Genomic DNA, 23,933 nt, shown 5'->3' with positions numbered 1-23,933 from the left:
GTGTGTGTGTGTGTGTGTGTGTGTGCGTGCGTGCGTGCGTGTATGTGTGTGTGTATAAGTGAGTGTGTTTGCTTTACATACTGTGTGTGTGTGTGTGTGTGTCTAGCTGTGCGTGTGTGTGTGTGCGTGTGTGTGTGTGTGTTTGCTTCAACACTGATTCAGCCCAGACCAGTCCCTGCATGGCAGGGTGCCACTTGGGTTACAGGCGGGCTTCTCGTTGCAGGAGGGGAACTGGAGACTGGAGTAAGACAAGACAGGATGTGCCCTTTAGCTGAGCGAGGAGCCGCAGCCCACATCACACACAGGGAGACACAGAGACGGAGAGCTGGAGCTGATGGAGGAGCTCTCCAGCCTGGACATGTCCACACCGCCTCCACACTGCTGTCTGCCCCAGCTCATCACAGGACACCCATGCATGCCATTGTTGGGTAGGAGTTGCTTGTATTGTTCCTGAGCCTCCATATGGATTAAAAGCTATTTTTTTTAAGTGGGAGATTTTCAGAATGCCATTGATGGTATGCAGAATGATTTACCTGAAAATTAGCTTCTGCTGAGGTGTCCATTTTCAGAATATTTAAAGAATGGTATGCAGAATGACTGGTTTGTATTTACTGAAAATGAGCTTTTTTTGAGGTGTCCATTTTCATTTGACTACTGCTTTACTGAACCATTATGAACCACACACACACACACACACACACACACACACACACACACACACACACACACACACACACACACACACACACACACACACACACACACACACACACACACACACACACACACACACACACACACACACACACACACACACACACACACACACAGTGAATACCCTCCCTTTCTCTCCAGACTGTATTTACTTTTCTTCTGCTGATCGGTTAAGTGGTGAGTGAGTCAGTGGGCTGAGTACTGTGTGTGAGTGTAAGTACGGGGACGTGGATTCCGTTCTGTCTGTGCCTGCTTGTGTGCACGGATTCTGTGCATTTATATGACATCAACGGAGACTCCCTTATTGTTCACAACCTTGATGAACTGTGAAGTTTCCATGGCAACTGTGCTTCACAGGTCGGCTTGGCCGCCTCACAGAGGCTGCAAAAAGCGCCTCCCGGATGGCAGGTGAGGCCGGCGCGGGTCTGGCGTCGACCCGGCCCCGTTCCGGTCCTGATGCGGCGGCACCGCTCCAGATCGGGGGGCCAAATCCCTTTCACAGTCGGCAGCCAGCTGAGAGCACTGAGAGGACTTTACTCTACTGATTCCCACGAAATTTCACAAGCCCATTTTCCAGAGAGCCTCTATACTCTTTGTTGTCATAAACTTGGGCTCATTTCAGACGGGTAGCATAACACCCAAAGGTACCCGAGGAAAATTGATTTCATCCAGTCTATTTCCAATATGAACACTCATTCATACTGAACACAGATATTCAGTAGCAACAACATAAAAACAAATGGATGCATATGTCATAAAAAGCTCTGCTATTAGCGTAATAGCTTAACTTTACTGGAGAGCTTCCCTATACTTCATGGCTGAAGATGGTGTTCTATCCATCTACCACAACAGGTAAACATAAATATGACTATGTACAGTATATGTATGTTGTTCAGTTATTTATTTAAGAGTATTATTCACCATTTAAGCAAAATTAGGCTCATAGCAAAAGAGCATGGTTTTAGAATCCCAGATCATTGCTGGTACTGTGGGAGAGATCATGTCACCATAGATGTATGTGTGGACATTAAATAATTGAAGTGGATTAAAATAGATTCCTGCTGCCTGTGAGCAAAGTTCATTGAGGAATGAGGATCATGAAGTGAGACATATCACTGCCCCCTACTGGAGAAAAGAGGAGTTTATTTCTCTCCATCACCACTAATCCATCACCACTTTGAGATTTAGGTCACTCTCTCTTTCCCTTTCTCTTTCTGTCTATCTGTCTTTGTCATTGTCTTTCTCTCCCTCCCTCCCCCCTCTCTCTCACTCTCATTCTGTCCGTCTGTGTGTGTGTCTCTTTCTCACTCACACAGACACAGCTATGCATGCACCCCCCCACCACCCCCCCCCCCCCCCACACACACACATACACACAAACACACACACACACACACACACACACACACACACACACACACACCAACAGAGACACGCACAAAGTGCATAGACACACTTAAAATAGCATCATTATTTTGTCCTGTAATCTCATCCCCTTTTAATAAGTCAGGGTATACAGTATGTCTTGCTGCTATTCTGTTGGATGACGTTTGGTTGCTTACCATATGTTTTCACACAACCCAAAGTAGAGCAGGTCTTGGGAAATCTACCACTAATTTAGAATGTACTAACACTGCCACCTAATGTCCAAGAACCAGACTTACAACATGTGAAGGACTGCACTAGGCATCACATAGCAATGCATTGTTGCCAGAGCAATGTGTCTGACTGAAATATGTTAGAACACATTCTTGTGCAATTTTTATGTTACTGTTTTTTTTGCCATTGATTTTTGCTTTACAGAAATCATAATTGGCTGTTTTGTGCCTCATGTGCAGGTGTTCTGGAGTGACGTTAGTCATAAAGTTTCACACAACTGGTGATGCAGATGAATAGCGTAGCAACACCATGGAAACAAGCAAACAGCATCAGTGACTAAGACAAAACACTTTGAGAACTGAGAGCAAAACACATCTGTTCATTTACCTCAGCCACTCGAGTGTGCTCTCAGATGTCTCTAGGTAGCATGGCAGAGGACTTACTTAAATTGCTCACTTCAGAAAGTTGTGACAGACACCGGCAGAACGCTTCCATAACGTGTACTGTAGGTAGGTAGGGTGAAAGAAAGATTGATAAATACATATGATAGATAGATAGATAGACAGATAGATAGATAGATAGATAGATAGATAGATAGATGGATAGATAGAGATAGATAGATAGTCAGCTTGGGACTTACTCTGGTATGACATCACTGCAAGCTGTCTAGTTGTTTCATACCAGTTGCAGTCAGTAAAAAATAATACACAATTAAAGAGTACAGTCACAAATTTGTAATTAAAATGTTTGCAAACCGTCTGTTCCGCACTATGATGCAACATTTACCCTCAGAGAAAAAGAACACTGAAACTATAGATTGTTTGCATAGAATTGTAGAAGAAACTAAGAAAATAATTCACTCCTCAACAGGTTAAAGTGTATCTCTCAACTTCAGCTTTATGAAAATTATTACTTGTTGGATCCATAATGGTTTTACTTCCTACTACCCTGGGGCAAAGACAAATCACCCAGGAAGTCATGGATGATTTAAAGGCTCTCGGATGTCATCCACGGTCTCATATTCAGCTGCAAATAGAGTCAGTTCTGGTCTTCTCTTTTGGCTTTGTTTCAATTCCTGCTGCAATCGAAGAGAAATTCATTGGAAATGAAGAAATGAACAAACAAATGAAAGAATGAAGGAATGATATAAATATGCTAAATCCAGCCAAGCCGCTGATGAAAAACGACTGAGAAGGCTTCGCACTCACTTTTGGCATTTAATTGAGCCGGGTGTCTGTCATGTTCCTGCCTTCCTGGAAATTCATCATTTGAATTGGGAGAGAGATTCCTTTCCGATAGACCGTCAGCTGGGAAGAGCAGAGTGTGTTAATGCCACTGACTTTCTTTGCCAAATATGTGTCATGTTTCGTCTGAAAGCCACATTAAGTGGCACCCACAGTACCTGAGGTGTCTTGACTTCAATGTCAAGGCTTTGTGGCGATTCTCTCACAATGGAGGCAGAAACCTCATGGCCAGGGTTGGCTTCACGTCTTTGGTAGAACCCGAGAAGCAAAGACATGCCAGGAATGTAGTCCTCAATGCTGCGAGGAGAAAAAGAAAGAAGTTTAATAAACAAAGACGTCAGACCTCCAGTAACTCAGCAAATTGACAAACTTGTAAAAAGTCAAAGTTGGCCTTGATTGGCTATGTTCAATGCCTCTCCAATCATGTCCTCTGTGCACTGGTAACTGTATGAATGCCTGCATTCCTGTGTATTCAGTAAAAGCAAGCCCTTGCCAGCTATAGTTTTGTTCTCCATGGATCTCGTACGAAGACTAAAAGCAGACCTGTCCTTTCATGTCTTTGGTTAAAAGCAAACATACGAACCTGTGCTGCCGAGGCTGTAGTTTTACTCTTTTAGTGTCTAACGGTGATTTAGTCTTGTGAGACCCTGTAATTACCTTTAGGGTCAGCAATGGCAATCAGTCACAATTAAGGGATAGAGACAAAAGTACATTTGGATACCCGTAATTTCCCGACTATTAGCCGCGGCTTATACATTGATTTTGCAAAATTTCTTCCGCTATGAGGTTAATACAGGGGGGCAGTTAATATGGTTTTAATTGGTTTTGTTTCTTTTAACTTGCATAAAACACTGACCTGCGGCTTATACACAATGTGGCTTATATGCGGGAAATTACTGTATTCAAAAAGCAAATAACTTCTTTTGTATTCTTGAATAAAGAGCAAAAATATAATGTGGGAGCACAATTTTGAAAACAGGGCCCTTTTTTCTAAACACTACACACTATTAACACAATGCCAATTAGCAGCATCCCTTTGCTCTTTCGCAAAATGAAACACTTTAGTCAAAACTATGCAACACTCTATTCTTTCGTCATATCACAAACACATCCATCATATGATCTGATTATGTTGATTCAGTTCCACACTAATGTAACTGAGATTTTTTCAGAAATGTTGTTCATGTGGGATTAGAGCAGTGGTTCTTAACTGGTTTGGCCAAGGGACCCACAATTCCCTATGGTTAGGCTACTAGGCCGCGACCCACTTTTTTAAATATATAAAGAACATATTTTATTTCTCAAAATATATTACAATCGACAAAATACAAACATTTAGATTTACAAAACAAACATTTCAACATTTAGATCCATTTAGATCTGACATCACACTGTAACTGGATGTGAACACAGCAAATAACACGAGGGGCCTATAGGCCGGGTTTACGATGAAAAGACCAGAGAACAATGTGCAAAGTAGACCTATATGCGTTTTAGGAGCATTAATGAGAGAACTGGAGATGTTTTTTTAGATCTGATCAGAGACTCGAGCCCCGTTCTCACTTTCACTGGTATCTTGATAAACAGAGACTTTTCCCTTCGTTTGTGCCTTCCGTGTAGCCTACACACAAACGGCGGTTTTGCCTCTGAATTCTTTCTGAAAACTCCGACAAAAGTGGAGATTCGTGGACTCGTTTCGCGTATGAATGTGAACTGAGAAAAACTAAGTAGGCTACTTGCATCTGCGCAAAAAGTGTGGCCAATGTTTACATTTTCATTTGGCTTTGGTGATCATGGATACATTCCGAGTAGCAGTTGCAAAATAATCTAATGTTGGTGCCAACCCTTTTCGTTTTTTGCATTTGCAAATACAGTTGAAATGAAACAAGGAAGTGATTCGTTGATGTTATTGATTTTTTCGGGATTCTGATAGCTAACGTCGGCTCAAACTTCTTGTTACACCACTAAGATTTGGCATGCTCTTGGCGGCATGAACATGGGTGTCAACGAAAACTTTTCTGAAAACTGACAAGTGTGCACGATGTTAAATGTTAAAATGTTGAAAACGGAGGAAATATTCGTTTATCAACTTGTAACCTAGTCCATGGTAGCATATCTCTGTGGCTGGGGTCAACCTTAAGTGGTTGCATGAAAAAATATACATAGCCTATATTTTTTACAACATCCCTTCGCGACCCACCCAGGACACCTCCGCGACCCACTTTTGGGTCGCGACCCACCAGTTAAGAAACACTGGATTAGAGGACAATCTAGAGAACCGGAATATACTGATCAGACCCGGCACATAAAGGCCGGCACCCACTGGACAGGGCGTTCTGCGGTGTGGGCTTGACGCACAGGATTTTAGAACAGTTTTCTAGCGCTCTGTAGGCAATTACCGACCTAGCAATTTTCTCGTTTTGAGTAGGATCATAGGCATACAGTATGTACCTGTATACTCTTGTTCATTCATGCCTTCATAAAATATCAACATGCCATGTAGCTTTGCTTTTAGAGTATCGAACCATTTGCCAAAGCAGTGTGAAATAGCTAAAAAGTGGGTCAGAAGTGATGGTTCGATATCACTGCAAAAAATGAAATCTAACCAAGTGTAATTATCTTATATTAAGGTAAATAATCTATTTTGTATTGTTTTAAGTATGAAAATACTTACCTAGTGCTCTCTCAAAAGATAATTTCACTTAATTTAAGGAGACTTTGACTTACAGTATTTCAAGGAGTCTTATCAAGATAAATTGACTTACTGCACTGGCAGATAAATTTGCTTGTTTTACGACAAATTTACTTACTGTACTGGCAGATAATTTTTTCTTATTTTCAGGAAGAATTGACTTAAAATAAGACAATTTTTTCTTAAATTAAGTGAAATTATATCAAAAGAAAGCACTAGGTAAGTGTTTTCGTACTGAAAACAATACAAATGAGTTTTTTTTGCCTTGATATAAGATTAAAACACTTGGTTAGATTTTATTAGACAAGCCATTTTTTGCAGTGTGGAAGCCTGATTTCACTACATGGGTTTTTCTCACAATTTGATCCCTGTCTCTTTGAAAATGTCTCCTGCGCCCCTAAATGTGCTGGTTTGCAAAAAGTGTGATGCTGATAATGTGCAAATCTGGGCTGATATTTCGCTCCTTGAGTGTGAGGTTGCGCTAACTGTGGGATACTTTTGATTTTAGTGTTCAAACAATTGTAAAAAACTGTAATATTGTAGCGCGGCTCGGATGTGCTGATGCCGGTGTTGCGTTCATGCAGGGGGTTATGGGGGAAATGTAGCCTACGGCTAAGATTCTGGTTAAGTTGCCTGTTGTTATAAGATAGTTGACGGTTACGCATTATATAGGTGTACTAGACTAGTTATCTGATGTGTTGTGGGATAAGGGGTTTATGTTACGGGATGCCACCCATGTTGTGAGATATAGCCACTGGGATCTTAAACAGGCCATTTCCATGCAATGTCATTCTTCATGTACATCTGATAATAAACAACTCAGAACAAAGTAATTCTTGCCTTCGTTACAATATCATGAAATTGTCTGCGCCCACCTGTGTGTGCGTGTGTGTGCGTGTGTGCTGAGTGCGTGTGTGCGTGTGTGTGTGTGTGTGTGTGTGTGTGTGTGTGTTTGAGAGAGAGAGAGAGAGAGAGAGAGAGAGAGAGAGAGAGAGAGAGAGAGAGAGAGAGAGAGAGAGAGAGAGAGAGAGAGAGAGAGAGAGAGAGAGAGAGAGAGAGAGAGAGAGAGAGAGAGAGTCTGTGTACCTTTTCGCAGCATTTCTGATGTATTCTGGCAAGTTGCCCCACTTGACTTTGGCATTAACGGCTGGTTTTGCTTCGGCCTGATGGGTCTTGGTGGCTACCGCGGCCACATCATATGACTGGCACTCGGCACCCCACCTCAAATGAACCTAAAACAAACATTACAACAATTAAGCTGTGATCATTTAAAAAACACATGTAATTGAATTTATAGATAGTTTCTTACAGAAAACTCTAGCCTGCACTGAATATATACACTAAATATATGTATCATTGAACAATTTTGTTTTTCAGCTGACTCATTTCTTCTGATAAGGTGGGCACAAGGACTTACTGTACAGTACATTTTGTGTTATACAACACATATTAGAAATTTACATCTTAGAGATGTACTATAAACGGCATAAACTGTGTACAGCAAAGTCAGAGATGGATAGGGATTCAAGTTTGTAACAACATGTACAGTAAACATATGAATATACAGTACTGTATATGCGTGGTACCGCAGTGAATTTGAATATGAATATATATTCAGTATATATATACTGTATAATTTGCTATCTCTGCATGCATTTGGTTAGCCTGGCCCTGCCCATACTAGATCTCCTTTCAGGGAGATACCAGTCCGGGACACGACTATCACTGATAGTCTTTAAAGTAAAACTATATAGGAGTTACATTTTTCCTGGGTATTCATTTAGCGCGCAAGAAAGTGCCCAGTTGGTCTGGAAATGGTCATGCTCCTACTCTCGACAGCAACGTACATAGACCAACACCAGGCCTTCCAAGTGGACCCTGACACTGTCAAGGACTTTGCTATTCTCCGTATTGTGACTCGGTGTCGCATCTAAATGATTATTTCAGGGTAAAAGTAGGACATTGCGTTGCTTTAGAATGTCGTGTCACCTTTGCAGACTCCTCTGCTTTGTCCAGGTGGGCGTCTCCGCACATCTTCCAGTTGGCCTCCTCTCCCACCTGGGAGACGATGAGCTCAGCGCTGTCTTTCTGGACGGTGGGCTGGTAGTACACGGCACCTTCGTACCCTTCAGGCTTCACACCCGTTCCCAACGCCAGGGCCTTCAACACCAGCATGGGATCGGGAGTGGCCTCCAGAGACTCCTGCACGTCCGTTAAACACAGGAGAACTCGTTTACAGTATGGTAATAGTTATGCTATTTGGCAGACACCTTTGTCCAAAGCCACCTACAGATTTCAGACCATTTCAGATGAACAAGTAAGGTGAACAAACAGTAAAAACTAGACAACCCAACACTATGACTCTACCTTTAATTAGTCACTGTTGTATATGACTATTATATTATATAAGTGATTGCTTTATGTGCGGTAGGATTTTACTTTTACAATTTTTACACACACTTTTATATTTCTATGTTATGTTGTATTGTGCAGTGTTGTCAAATTAATATTAAAAAAATGGTCAGAGTTTGAAGTACTGTATCTTCTAAGTCTACAACACATTGAATAATCTCTGTGTAGGACCATGATCTTTAGAAATCAATTTGAACTCGGGCTTTGGACTTGAGTGAGACCTGCATATGCTGTACCTGTGACTCAGAGGACTGGTCATCATCAGCTCCTGCAGTGGAATTCTTTATAGGGAGACATAGACATGAATGCCTGATTCAATACATAAACTATATAAAGTGTTATAGCTGTTTCACTGATGCTAAGATATATTACAATTTCATTTTCATTGATTATTGATCATCTTTTATTATACCTTTGACGCCTGGTGAATCAATTCCATTATCTGGCGAAGGCTTGGGATGTTGTCCTTAGGCCCAGGGTTGATTTTAATCTGGATCTTGTCAACAGGTTTCTTTGTCTTTACTGTTCAAAAGTAAACAAAGCCCAACTTACTTGCACTGAATCCATTAAAAGCAGCCACTAATAAGACTGAGCACTTAAATGATTTTAGCTTTAAAGCAACACTAAAGAGTTTTTCGTTCCTTAAAATAATGTTTCCAAAATCATTTCAGCGGTTCATCAACTCGTAACAGGGTAAAAGGCACTTCTGTTTTCACTTCGCGGCCCTCTATCTGCTATAACCGCACTATGTACAGTAACTTTACGAGGTGGGGTAGTGTATCTGTAGTTCGATTAAATGAGACATCAGAAACTACAAATTTGACTTCCTTCGGTGTCGTTATACATCATTTCATAAAATCATGCAACATATTCTACCTTGTCTGTTATTTGCTGGATAAACAAATAGTGTGTGTGCGACAGAGGAAAAGCGATTTAGTGTTGCTTTAAGTGAAATGCATGAAGATGAATAAATGAATGAATTTCAGTCTTTTCTCATACCTGGTTCCAGCTGAATGGCTAGATGGGTGTACCCCAAGAAATAGTAGAGAGGATATTCACTGGCATAGTGTGTTCTTTTGATCTCCGTTTCCACGCAGAGTGCAGTTCCGTAGAGGCTCGACTCTAAACAAGCCTTTGACTGCGGGTGGTAAACATCAGTCTACAGGGCACAAGAGAGCGGGTCAAAGGGGAGCACATTTTGGTTGAAAGGAATTCCTCAGGCTCTCTTGATGGACACCAAAAACCCAAACCCAATGTGAGCTTGCCTCATGAATATGGACTTGCGAGAGTGGAAAGTCATTTGGAGACGAATTATCATCTGGAGGTTGATTTACATATTAATGTGAGATAAAATTATTTATATAGTTTTAGCACTGTGAAGCCAAAAGAGACCCGATAAGTAATTAAAAGTCTGAATAAAGCTTTAACCAGACACTGATTCATGCTATCCAGCAATCATTAAACGGAATGGATAAACTTGACTATACCAGCTCAAATTCATTTTCGGGCGTCTTGGGGAAATGAGGGGGCAGATAGGTCACTACTGAATTTGGCATCATTGGTGTCATCTTAGACAAAGATGGCTCCTCAATATTTCTTGACACTGCATATACGTTGAAGCTGGTAAGAAAGTAAAGCATTGATTAATACTATCTCTATTTATTTAAATATTGTTAATAAGTTAATTCATTAGTAAATGAAAATACACTTACTTTACTGCAAACAGTTCTGTGACCTTCTTGGGGGGATTAAAATCTATGTCAAATTTCCTCTGTTTGATGTTCATTTTCAGTGTGAATTGCCATGGCATGTTGATGGGGGTCTTACTTTTCAGTTCGGAGCCACACTGAAAGAACTCTGTGTTTATGCCATGAAAAATAAAATGGTCTTTTGTCACTCTGCAAAGGAAAGTAATAAATGTCATCACTACAACATGGCACAATAATATCAAAACACAAAATAGTTGATAGTACGATATCTGTCCTAACTTGTTTAATCTAGTCATGATTTTTTACACTGATGTTCAGATGAAACATATGTCTTCCAATTAGTTGTGAAAATCATAAGGGAGTATTGTATTATGCAGACTTAGGGGGTATTCACACCTGCCTTGTTTAGTTCGATTAAAACAAACTCAAGTTCGTTTCTTGCTTGGTTCGGACCTTTTTGACTGGTGTGAATACAATCACTCGAACTCTAGTGCGGACCAAACAAGCGGACCGAGACCCAGCTGAGGAGGTGGTCTCGGAGCGGTTCCTACCGAACCCTGGTGCGGTTCGTTTATGGTGTGAAAGCAGACCGACCTCGATCCGACCCAGTTACAGAAATCTACCTTTTTTGGATTTGACGAGCTCCCGTAGTTTTTGCGCATTATGGGAAATGTAGGATAGCTCCGTGACGCACAACAGCTATAAGCAGCAGTGGGCTAACGCTTTTTTGCCAACAATAATTTGATTTTGCATTTGCCTACCCGTTCCGTCTTCCGTAGGCCTGCTGTTAGCATGTTGGACACACATGAGAGCTCTTCTCAGCTGTTTTGTTGCACGTCTTCGTCGTTGCAAAATTACCAGCATGATATTGTTAAACTTGCATCAAACGGTCTTGACGCTCAAGCACTTCTGCAAAGCTGTAACTGTATAAACTATATTGCTAGGATAATAACGAGTACAGTACGCAAACATAGTATTTACGCGGGCCAACTTTGACTTTGGCTTCCTATTCTTTACCCCACCTACACGTTTACCAGCCAATGGTTGAACGACCTTAGCACATGTGCTTTTGTTTATAAATTCTGGTCCGGTTGCAATTAATCACGGTGTGAAAGCGAACCGCACTAAAAAAGAAAAAAAGAAAAAAAAATTGGTCCGGACCAAATAAGTGAACCAACGGACCTTCCTGGTGTGAATACGCCCTTAGTAGTGCTGAGAAACTGGAGCAGTTAGGGAGTAGTTTCCCACACCAACACATTCAAATTAAGGGAGTCTATTTGGAAATTAGGAGCTGCAGAGCGCACATTAAGGGAAGTAGTCGGGGGAAATTGAGGACAAGAACATCAGAATATATTACAGAAATCGGGGGACTTAGTGTCTCAAAATGGATGTCTGTTTTCTTTGTGGTGACTGGACAAACATGATGTGTTTCTTGGTGGCCCAGATATGAACATTTCTTGCCTTTTTGTGAAGTTTTGTTTTGTATACAACCAGCAAAAACCTCCTGAAGACCCAACTCTTCTGAGAGTACCTCTTCTCCTTACTAACAACTGGACTTGCACTAACCACAGCCTTTTTCTCTATTCTGACTACTATGGCTCCTCTTTTGCCATGAACTAACTTCACTTGAACTGTCATTCTACGCAAAGTTGGACTGTCTGCAGCACTAATTTGTAGTCACAACGAACCTTGGTTGTCCTCATTCGGATAAAAGCGTCAACTAAATGATTAAATGTAAATGTAACAGGAATGACTAACAATTTTGAATCCAAATAAAATCACTGGGTCCACTCCTTCTTTCCCAGGAGAAATGTTTTGCATACATCCCTGCTTTGAAGCTTCCTGCAAATACATGATATGCTGTAGCATTTGGCTTTCAAACTGTGTAATCATGACTTATGTCTGTACCCAGCAAATCCATCAGTCTCCAGAGTGATGTCTGATGACAGAAGCTCTCCAAGATGTTCTTTCAGTGGGGGGCTAATGGTGGCTTTTGCTGTTGAACACAATGTTGCAGAATATCAAAAGGAGTGAGAACTTCATAGTATAATTGAAATAGACATTGCATCTGTATTCTTTTATTATCTTTGTCAAGAATATAAAAACAGTAATAAAAAAGACAGAAATGTATACACTGTTAAAATGAATGTGTTGACACATCCCTGTGTCCATCTATCTAGCAAGGAACGTCTGTCTGTGTGTCACTCTGTCTGTCTGTCTGTCTGTCTGTCTGTCTGTCCCACGCATAACTCTCGAACCGCTCATCCGACTGACCTAAAATTTGACACGGGTATTGCTAATGCCATGCGTGAGTGCAGTGCGAAGTTTGGTCGTTGTTGGACAACAAATTACAAAGATATCGTTAAATTAAGCGAAATACAACTCTACCGCAATCCCACAATGCCACTCCCCCTCACTCTCACTTACTCCAGCATAGAAACAAAAAAGCCCATTTCGCTGACACTCACGTTGCCAATCATGGAAATTACTATGTCTCACGTAAACAACGGACCGTTTCAATATTGTTCATGTTGGATAAACATGCTGAGTCTGACACACATGCACCCGGCTGTTACAGTCACATGCACCAGGCTGTTACAGTCACGTAACGTTGCATGGCTACTCAACAACCGTGGTTGCCTAGCGCTTCTGTTGCCTGATCAGGCCGACACACACGTCGGTAGCATTCTGTTAAAATTTGCATTTAAAACAGCGGCTCTTCACTCTATCTGGACATCGGCTACAGGCATAACCAGGGGTTAAATTGGGATTGGTTATGTGGGGGGGCTCTGCCCCGTACCCGCCTAGCTCCGGCCTGCCCAAATATACATTTGTAAAATACCCTCTAATTTGATAACCATACCATATTGCCCCCCATACCGTATTGTTATTGTTTATTATTGTGTAGCCTATATTGTTTTGAAGAAAATTCTGTGGGGGTCTGGGGGTCCTCCCCCAGAATTTTTTTACTATCATACATGTTATTTGCTACATTCTAGTGCATTTTAATGGGTTGTTAGCTGACTTTACAGAGGTAGGTTGAGCCATAATATTTAAAATCATGTCACAATGTTAAGGTGAAAAATCAGCATGTGGAGAAATGTTCAATATGTTGGTGTAAATATTGATCCCTCCACAAACAGACACATAATTACTAGTAGCTAAAAATGTTTTGTCATTTGTGTACTGAATTCAAGACTATTACACTTAGTCATATCTTTAATGGGGTGTGTAGGTCTCTAATACATAGATTTCTCGAAAACATGCGCGCGCACGCAAGGGGCAGAAAGCACCATGAACAGCATTAAGCAGCTGCTCTCCGTGAAAAGATTAAAATGAATTTTAGTGCCGAAAACAGCACTATTCGAAATGACGATGGTTAGAGAATGTTCAGGAATGTAAAGTAATGCATATATTAGCCAGCAACCACCAAAATCGCCAAAAAGAGGATGTTTTATAAATAATGAAAACGAACGACAAACTCTGAAATAAGCTCATAAATGAGATGTTATCATCATTTAGACAACAGTGGCATACAAAAAATGCCGATTATAGCGTACAGCAGCTGGTTATTAGGTTAACTTTATAACGTTAAGACCGGCCATTCGGCGTCTTCTGCCCCGTGGGTGCGCGCGCATCTAGTTTTGTTAGTAAACAGGAAATCTGTGTATTGATTGCACATTAGTGGTGTGTGCAATTGAGTGCCTGTCGCTTTAAGAAATACGTGAGGGTGATTAGCCTTCATTCTCACGGTTTTACGCGAGTGAAACAAAGTTGCATAGTGCATGACAAGGATATTTGGATGCAATTCTTTATGCTTTCTGTGTCATTAGATAAAATACATGTTCAAAACACTAACAAGTCGAAGAAAATCGTTCTGGGATCATATGAGATGAGTGTTTTGCAGTGTTCCTTTATGATTTTAGTGATATGACTTTAGTTAGCAAGCTCTTTCCAGGTACAGTTGCTAGAACGCGGTGGGCAGCACAGATAAACGTGCCGCACCACTAGCCTCAACTACTCGCTGAGGAGCAAGTATCAAATCAGTCGCGAGTGTTTAGTGTTCTAGAATCTCTGATCGCGAATGCCCTACTGAGCTTTGAGAGGTCGTCTTGCTATCAGGAAAACTAGACGGTTTTTGTCAATTGTTAAAAATAGATTGTTTAATCAGAACTGAAAAGCGTGAAAAAGGTTCGTTGCTTGTGAGTTGTGATCATGTGTCAAAGTCTTATGTGCCGGGGCTCAGCCCCGGAGAGCCCCGGCCCAATTTAATCACTGGGCATAACATTCATTCAAACATCACTCCGAGTTCATAGCACTGGCATATGGCCATGGTCATGCGGTTAACTTTAGACTATAATTTACCAACAACAGCAAAAACACACGGATATGTAACATGTGTCTAATATTGCCATTAGCTGCAACTCAAACGCCTTTCCCCTTCACTTTTTTACTTTGCAAAGACAGTAAAAAGCTCTAACTGCACGGGCCTGATTCTACATCATCACCAATCTAACATGATCTACCTGCATCAACGTCATTGGGTAACATGTTCTTGGAAAACATTGTTTGCACGGGCACTGCCCTAGTATAGATTAGATTAGCCTAGATAAGAATAGTTTCTACTTTATTGTCACTTCTAGGGACAACATACTGTAGTTTGTGTTGTCTCCTTTTTATACTGTACTTGTTACACAGTATGTGTTGAAAATAACAGAATTTACATTTTAAAAAATATATAAAAAACACCTCTGTCTCCAGATAGGACCAACACATTCATTTTGAAAATGTACTATGACCCTGGTTAGGCTATCTGCTTCTGCTACTCCCCTCTTTAATGTTTAAAAACACATTATTATGTGATATTATCAAATATGAACTTCATGCTCTAACTGACCTCATACTAGTTTTGCAAGGGAAAATATGGCGCCATATGCTCACCATTTGCTGTTATGGCCGTCACTGTGGGATAATTCTTGCTAATTTCTACAGGGAGTCCCAGGGTTGTGGCTTGTATGAGGCGGGTTTCATACACCATGTAGGGCTTCGTCCAGTGCCATGATATGCCCTTCTGGAGATCTTGAATCATTTGCCAAGCTGGGCTCTCCTTCCCTGCGGTGGGACTCAGAGCCTGTGCGTAAACAGAGGGATAAAGGGGAGAAGGGATCAATCCTTCTTCTCTCTAATACGCTAAGTCACATGTACTGTACTGCATGATATGGGCTTTAATTAGCATTAGCAGATATGGGTTTTTAATGAGTGTTACTTGTGATGTGGCTAAAGACATTTGATGAAATAGCCTACACATTCAACACCAGAGAATATGGATTTAGACTTACTTTAATGACCTGCTGAATAATGTCTTTGTTCAAATCAGCAAAGAACCATTCCTGTCCGAAGGCCCTTGAGTAGAGAGTGAGCAGAGGCTTGTCTTTCGGAAGAGACTTCATATCGGACAGCTGAAAACACAGCGATGAAAATTAATTGAAGTGGTAGGAAAGTGTTAGCACAGCTCTGAAACTGTCTGAAGAACTCACAATTTTCATGATTGCAGCATAGTCAGTGGCGTCGATATCCCTGAGCTCTGAGTTGGTCTCAGAGAAAAGCTCCTTGAGTCCTTCAGCACGCACACCAAGCTGAGGACATTAAAAAAGAAAAATCTGAAAAATGTTGCACAGCAAGAATGTATATGATGTAACAGTATCTTTAGCATCTCTATAGACTCAGACTGCAACAGCAAACTGTTGTCTGTGTCTATTTCAGCACAATGTAATGCAAAAGGCAGACAATCATGACTCATACTAGCATACAATTTCAACCCACATCAATAATTAAGCCTGGAAACACGGTCAACAGACTATCAACAAATGCTGTACTGTTATCAATCCTCAATATTTTACTGGACGTCTTTTAGCAAAGTGCCTATTTCTACTTAGTGGGGTTTACCTCTAAAAGCTGCAGAATTCGTCCGATGAAGTGGAATTTTCCTTTGATCATAAGGGCAGTCGGTATTTTGTCATTGGAGTCTTTGATCATATAGCCCTCGGTGCTGGTGCCCAACAACAGATCACCTAGACAATGAAAGGTGATGTGCTCAATCAGGACAGTCAGTGAGCTTTCTGCACTTAATTCATGATGACATGTTGTTGTTGTTGTTGTTGTTATGTTATGAAAGAGCAAGGAGAAGGAATGCACTCCCAAGCACAGGGGGCTGGCCAGGAGGATATCAGAATAATGCTCTTTTATATTACACCCTTTTAACACTCACACCTTTTTTATATTATTCATTCAAAGCGACATTTCAGCAAACCTTGATAAAGGCTGTTTGCCAAAAGTCGTCTTGAATAAATAATATGAAAAAAGATATGTTAGAGTAAAGCAAAACATACTAATGTTCACTTAATGTGAAATATAAAGTAATGTTAAACATACCACTAAACCAGTCCAAGTGCAGGTACTTGCTGTTGTAAAAACTGAACCGTCCAAGTTTTGGTTCAAGGATTTTAACAGCAATATTACAAGCTGTTGACCTTACATAAAAAAAGAGAGAGAAAAAGAAAAAACATGATGGTCAAAAACTGGTCAACCTGAACGAATGGTTGAAGATTGGACAATAAGGGCTACCCTAATTTCCAAACCATTAGTCTCGGCTTATACATTGATTTTGCTAAATTTATTTAGCTATGAGGTTAATACACAGGGACAGTTAATAGGGTATTAATATATGGTTTGGTTTCTTTTAACTTGTATAAAACACTGCCCTACGGCTTATACACAACAGCTTATTCACGGGAAATGACTGTATAACTGGAGCTCACAGCTGATGGTTTTCTGGGGTGTGGGATCTTGACAGACTTCTGATCAGAGAGAAGGCAAAGCTGACCACTTGGGCATCTTTCTCCTCCAGCAGGAAGGAAGTGACCGTCAGCAGCAGGGGGAGCGGGGGCTTGGTCTCGAACAGGATGATGGCGGCGTGGATGCGGATTTCAGCAGGCAAGGACTTGGTCACAAACAAACTCAGGGCAATATCCTGAACCTGTAACGCCCCAAACCAACACACAAAGACGTGAGAAGGACGGAAACGCATAAAAAGTTATGACAGTGTACTGATACTGTAATTTCCCGAATTTATTAGCTGTGGCTTATACATTGATTTTGCTAAATTTCTCCCGCTATGAGGTTACAGTAATACAGGGGGGGGGGGGGGGGGGGGCAGTTAATATGGTGTTAATATGGTTTTGTTTCTTTTAACTTGCATAAAACACTGTCCTGCAGCTTATACACAATGCGGCTTATACAGTATGCGGGAAATTACTGTACTTCATGATCTAAAGCACATTCCAGAACTAATCAGTGTAAGTAATCAGTGTTATCAACGACAATCAATGCTATAATCAATGTTTTCATAGCACATTATATGAAACAATGCAAAATATACTGAAAATGATTTTCATTATTATTAACAAGATACACATACAGGACAATATAGATTGCAGATACACTGTGTTTGCCTTTATCTAATTGGTTGCCATACTTTTCTTCTAAAACTGTGTGTGAGGTATAAGCACCATGTGACTTACAGTGTGAGGATCCCTGACAGTAATGTGGCGAAGCGACTGGACCGCAGAGATGACCACCCTGTTGGGAAGCTCCACCGCCTTAGGGGAGATCCCTGGCAGGAACTTGATGATGGTCTTAATGCTGGAGGGATGACCTGCGTTTCCGATGGCCTCCAGGGCCTCCACCATCTCCTCTTCGCTGTTCCTCTCCAGTGCACCCGTGGCCAGGTCCAGCAGGGGCTGTTGGTCAGTCAGAGGACACGTTAGTGGAGGAGGTGATCAGGCTGTTCTGAGTACAGATTTTAGTTCATCGTTACAGATGCTCATTTCAGTGGTGTGAACACATAACATAATTTTATGAATAAAACAATGAGTACATATCATTGCATGTCACTAATTCTGAACCAACCCATAATTATGCACATATTATTACAAATATATGCTAATATCACCATGTAAGCCCTTGAGCAAGGCACCTAATCCCCAACTGCTACTGTACCGCAGCAGTGGCTGCCCACTGCTCTAGGGTTTGTGTGTGTACACTGCACACTATGTGTGCTCACTGTGTGTGTGTGTGTGTGTGTGTGTGTGTGTGTGTGTTGTTCACAATAAAATGCAGAGAAAGAATTTCCCTCAAGGTCAATGGTAGTGTCTACCATCATCTATCATGCTAAATGCAGGCAAGTCTTTGTCACTGTACAGTACCTGAATTGCAGTGGCTGGACAGAGCTGGACGTAGGCACACAGTTTGTAGACGAGAGAGCCGTAGGAGAGGACAACCGTGTGCCAAAGGATGTGGTTAGACTTACTGAAGGGAATCTTTAGGAACTCCTGGGGTGATAGAGGGAGAGGGAGGGAGGGAGAGAGAGAAGAGAGAGAGAGAGAATTTGTTCATCTCATAAAATTTGATCACTCGAGTGTCATGACATCTCTATGAGTCCAAAGTTGAGGTAAGTGATTTGACTGAAAGAGAGATCCACGATCTCACCTTGGACATCTCGACGAGTTCAGGAGTGACCGTTAAGTGGTTTAGAGACACCAGTAATGTCTGTCCTGCTTCGTTGGGAGACACATCCCCAGCCTTGAATCTGTTCAGGAGGAACTTCACCACCCTCTCATCAGTCACTTCAATAATCAGGTCCAGAAACCATCTCCTGAAGGTCCACAAGAACAGGACACCGTGGAGAGATGACACATGAATATTTCACACAAAAATACAATCTATGAAAACATACACTCCCAACAGCAGCACAAGTGGTTCCCCTTTCTTTACCTGTGTTCTGCGTTCCCTGAGAGCTGCTTCCACAGGGTTTCAAGATCCTCGAGTGTTACAGTTCTGAGGAGCTGAAACACGTTGACGGTGTCTTCACTGGTGGGGCTGTCCACCTGGTAGATATTGGCCTGAGCCAGCTTCTTAATCATCTCTGCAATCTAAGGATGGAGAGGAAACATACTCTATAGCATATGACAGCTAACTACCTTGTGTGAAGCATCATGTCATAACAGAACATAATGTAACGTACAGTATAATGTAACGTAGGGTAACATGAAAACAATATTAAAAACCTGGTTAGCTGATTAATTGACAAATTCACTGTTCATTGTCTATCTAATCTATTTAATCTATATATTCTATATATTTCACTTTTTATTCAGATGTGTGTACTAATAGTTTGGCTATGATACCCACTAAGGCACAGCTCACATCACATCAAAAGCATTAAACATACAATTTACACCCGCACATATTTTATATCTTGTCTGACAATCTCAATCCCCTCACACTTACTCTGGGCAGTGGGTTGTCCAGTTTCATGAGAACGATGGGCATCTGCTTCAGGTTCGTTCCAAACTTGTACACCAGATTACCTCTGCTCTGGGCAGGTGGAGCTGAGGGGCTCCCAGTCGAATCAGTCACTTTCAGCAGCTCTATGGATTTCCTGGAGGGAAAAAAACACATGAGTCATGACCCACAGTAAACACTTATTTTATGCTGTTATTGACTTACTCGTCACTACTGTAAACAACACATCTATCTCTTCAGCAGAGAACTAACATGGTCTATCTGACATATGCGATCCAATCCATAATTTGTTTGCACCAACTGATATAAAAACACGGGTTGGTTCAAAATAATGTATTACATTAAATATACAAAATACTTTGACTTTGATTTCTTTGCTAAATTACATCAGTGTTAAAACATACTGTATGTATACATGCATATTTTTAATATTAAACCAAAGACAGGATGGTGACAGAAGTCTTACGTGGCGAGTAGTTTAGAGTTGCCTCCCTTGATGTCAAATGGGGAGAAGTTTTGGTACTCCTGTGCCCGGGCCTTAGTGATCAGCCCTCCATCAGCAGTCCCTTTGACAGTGTAGATGTACTGAACACCTGCCACGATCCTCTCGCCTCTCTACAGTTGGTTCACACCATTGTGTTAATGGAGATACAGCCATCACAATTCACAGGTTCCACTATACATTAAATCAACACTAAAGCTCTTTTCCTATGTTGCACACATGCTATTTGTTTATCCAGTAATGATTGTCCACAGACAAGATAGAGTATGTTGCATGATTTTATGCAAGTCAAATTTGTAGTTTCTTATGTCTCATTCCATTGAACTACAGATCCGCTAACCAATCTGGTAAACATAGTGCGGTTAAAGCCGATAGAGGGCTGCAAAGCGAATGCAGAAGTGCCATTCACCCTGTTACAAGTTGATGAATCACTGAAATGATTTTGGAAACATTATTTTAAGGTACAAAAAAACTCTTTAGTGTTGTTTTAAATTCCATTTAGTTCCGTATAGTTGATATGTCACTAAAATGTAATAACAGTAGAATTCACCTTGCTATCAATATCAAACAAAGTAATAAAAGTATGCTCTTGTGAAGTAAGACATCCTGCCTCTTAGACTGTAAACCTAGTTTACCTATGGGTACCAATAAATAACCTGAATTGTTTTCTTATACATACGGTTACTAATGTGTTATGATATGTTCTTAATATAATGCGGAAACAACAATTTGTGCATTAGTTTAGACAGTGCTGATGCACCATGTTGAAGGCTGACCTGTTTGCTAAGCTCATTCTCAATTGCCAGAGCCATTCCTGTGGAGATCTCCGCTCTCTGCCGGCAGGCACGGACATCCACCGCTTGGTTTATAGTCAGCTCTGTGGAGTGCTCATCTTCCTCAATGACGTAGCTGCTCTTGCAGAGTCCATGAATACCTAGCTGACCAGATGTAGGAGAACACTTTTACTACCGTGACCAACGTTTCAAGGGCAGTCAGTCAATCAAAAAAAAAAAAGAAATCAAATGAATTGCATACTCTGTGATTAATAATTCTAAATTCTCATATATATTTTTTTGCTGTGAAAGTATTTTAAATACTTAAATTCAAATAAATCAATGAATAATCATCAGCATCAAGCAGCACATTCTTCTCTCTCCTTCATTTTGCAATCTACTGACTAGAAGGACTCTGGGTAAAAGGTCGTATGGAATCAATTGATCTGCGTTATTTTTTAAATCATATTTTTTTCTCAAATGAATTAATCAAAATAGTTTCAAGTAAAAATGATATCACATTTAACATGAACTCTGTTAGCATTAAAAAAGAATAATTATCACAAGAAGAAGAAGATGAACGACAACAACAGCCAACAATAATAAAGTTGCAGAATACCTCTTCAAGTTCATACACTTTTTGTGTCGTCTTCACTGTTACTTGAAAAAAGCCCAGGATTCCCCTTACAATGTTGACGACGGTATCAGACACTCCAGCTGCAGACTGGATGTCCACTACACGGCCTTTGGCATACTCAAACATGAGGGGTTTGGTGAGTTCAGACGCCATCCTCTGGGTCAGTTTTGGAGAGGCATAGAAGACATTCTTCCCAGGAATGCCATTGAACTCCTCAAAGACCAGATTGGACACCTTAGAAGGGGATGACAGGATTCATCAGTCATATATGTGGAATGATCCTGCATGTTACCAGAACCAAATGTAGCAATTTGTGTGTTTTTTCTTGTTTGAATGCAGTGTAGTGTTAAAAAAAAAAAAAAAATAGATGGGTTACACAGCGACATATAACAAAGCATTGTCATTTTTCCAGGTTTCCTGTCTTAAGGTCAGTTAAATATGCCAATATAAAGTGTACATTTGTTTTGACGGCAGTCATTGTGATTTTCCTTCTTTTTAATATTGGTTGTGACAAGCCCAATAATTTTAGCACAAGTAATGCAGCAATGACAGGGTATCTGTGCCAAAATACCATTGGTGAGGCAAACCATTATCATAATGTTTTTTCTCTCTCTCTCTCTTTGGCTAAACAGTGATATGGACATAACTGCTGTTTAGCATATTGTACATCTGTAGTTGTAGTGCTTAATGGACAACATGCTGCTCTGCTCAAAAGCAGATTAGTTCACAATATAACAAAGGTCATCTCTATGGCGTGAGTGTTGCGTCTATGGGGAGGAACTCTCTTCATAAAGAGGAAGGTCACTGCTCCAAACAGGTGCGAACTAACTGGCAAATGTTTGTGTATTTAATACTCGGATCCAGATTGAGACATACAGTATAATTGATCTTTAATGCATTATTTTGCGATGACCTTAGTTATTCTAGGAGAGGGTGTTACAATACATTTGAATCATTTAGTGAAGGCCAGATCGAGTGGTGCGAACCATTCAGCAAGTTCAGCGTGGGTCAATGTGCTCCGCCAAGAGCCACACAGCAGCTGGCTGGACTCATTGATCTCTGCATGTCATGCTGCAGGCTTATTGGAACAGAACCAGTCTCTAGACTACAACTGTTTTTACATCTACCGTACCTGTAAAATACCAGTGACTTCTTACAATAATATTTGTCCTCTGCGGTATAACCCAGGCGCTTGTGTTTTGTGTTCACCTGCAGAAGGAACATCTGTGCAGATTTTCCGGTTATTTTGGCATTGCATGTCAGTCTCACACCAGATTCAGCCAGATCTGGCATGCCTCGTCCGATGTTAACGGCCCCCTCATACTGGAATTCATACGTTTTCTTTGGGTTCAAGGTGGGCTCTGAAATATACACACACACACACACACACGATTGATTTGATTTTCAATATGGGTAGTTCTCAATTCAGGACATGTTGTTTGTTCTAAATAATGATCATATTTGGCTTGAAAGATACACTTTTTGACACTTAATTTGGCCCCTCTGTAAAAAAAAAACTAATTACCATGTCATAAAAAATAATAAATGATACCAGGCACTTTCAAAAAAGACGAATTCTTTTCAGTGTCTGTGTTCCTGAGAATTCCCCAAATGCACTTAAATTTCAAATTTCCATGGCCTTGAATTGAAACCACGGAAAGCCTCTGTGTCTGTCATGAGCGTTCTCATGGTGTTATGCCACACCCATTAATAACTATGTGATGGTTATGGCATGAAACATTATGAGAGCATTCATGACAGGTATCTACAAGTGTAATATGACACTTTTCCATTGGACACAACTCTTAATATATGGCATCTACAGGGACAGTGTTGTTATTATCATGATGACGGTCTGACGGGAAGTATTTTTGTTGTTGTCATAGTCAATATTTACTCACCGAAATTTAAAGACTGGCATACTGAATGGAAAGATAAATGTAATTGTTAATTTCAACAGAAACATGATCTTCAATTTAAGCATGTCACATCAAAAATGCTCATTTTTAATATCTTAATTTATTGTGTGCACAGTATGTGTCTGTGAGTGTGTGTGTGTGTGTGTGTGTGTGTGTGTGTCTGTGTGTGTATATGTGAGTGTGTGAGAGAGAGAGAACGAGAGAGAGTGTACAGTATGTAGCTTACCTGCCAGGCCAAAGAGGACACACAGAACCAGTCCCCGCATAGTGGATTCCTGCAGAACGATTGTGACACTGAACAGGTCTTTTTATATGGACACGTAGGCTTAAACCTCTGATGTCAAATTTTGGCCAGTCATTTTTTCTCAA

The 23,933-nt window shown here is 40.8% G+C and overlaps 1 protein-coding gene across 3 annotated transcripts; it reads right to left on the bottom strand.

Moving 5' to 3' along the window:
- Positions 1-3,184: 3,184 nt before the first annotated feature.
- Positions 3,185-23,918, bottom strand: vtg3 (vitellogenin 3, phosvitinless). Of its 3 annotated transcripts, none has more exons than XM_062555382.1 (28): positions 23,791-23,918; positions 23,547-23,567; positions 22,855-23,006; positions 21,628-21,879; positions 21,012-21,173; positions 20,200-20,348; positions 19,719-19,869; positions 19,203-19,360; positions 18,918-19,083; positions 18,635-18,760; positions 17,951-18,169; positions 17,189-17,406; positions 16,803-16,900; positions 16,317-16,441; positions 15,908-16,006; positions 15,710-15,829; positions 15,312-15,501; positions 12,279-12,366; positions 10,374-10,559; positions 10,149-10,281; positions 9,661-9,820; positions 9,074-9,183; positions 8,898-8,942; positions 8,239-8,451; positions 7,336-7,481; positions 3,716-3,854; positions 3,522-3,620; positions 3,185-3,391 (listed from the first exon to the last, which is right to left on the bottom strand). In XM_062555382.1, the coding sequence occupies exons 1-27, from the start codon at positions 23,828-23,830 to the stop codon at positions 3,531-3,533; spliced, it is 3,756 nt and encodes a 1,251-aa protein (XP_062411366.1). In that variant the 5' UTR covers positions 23,831-23,918; the 3' UTR covers positions 3,185-3,391; positions 3,522-3,530. The 3 variants fall into 3 exon arrangements, with proteins under 3 accessions (XP_062411366.1, XP_062411364.1, XP_062411365.1); XM_062555380.1 differs by having other exon boundaries at positions 8,239-8,461; positions 8,899-8,942; XM_062555381.1 differs by having other exon boundaries at positions 3,185-3,388; positions 8,239-8,461; positions 8,899-8,942.
- Positions 23,919-23,933: the final 15 nt, after the last annotated feature.

Source organism: Sardina pilchardus, chromosome 15 (assembly GCF_963854185.1).
Source record: "Sardina pilchardus chromosome 15, fSarPil1.1, whole genome shotgun sequence".
Taxonomy (NCBI): Eukaryota; Metazoa; Chordata; class Actinopteri; order Clupeiformes; family Clupeidae; genus Sardina; species Sardina pilchardus.
This window is presented reverse-complemented; position numbering and strand designations above follow the sequence as displayed.

Bases quoted from the DNA above. Each gene is read 5' to 3' on its own strand.
- vtg3 (XM_062555380.1), bottom strand. From the start codon at position 23,830: ATGCGGGGACTGGTTCTGTGTGTCCTCTTTGGCCTGGCAG. The intron at 20,349-21,011 runs GTCAGCCTTCAA...AACCAACTGTAG, and splicing joins AGAATGAGCTTAGCAAACAG to AGAGGCGAGAGGATCGTGGC. The intron at 12,367-15,311 runs GTGAGCATATGG...TGTGTTCAACAG, and splicing joins GACGGCCATAACAGCAAATG to CAAAAGCCACCATTAGCCCC.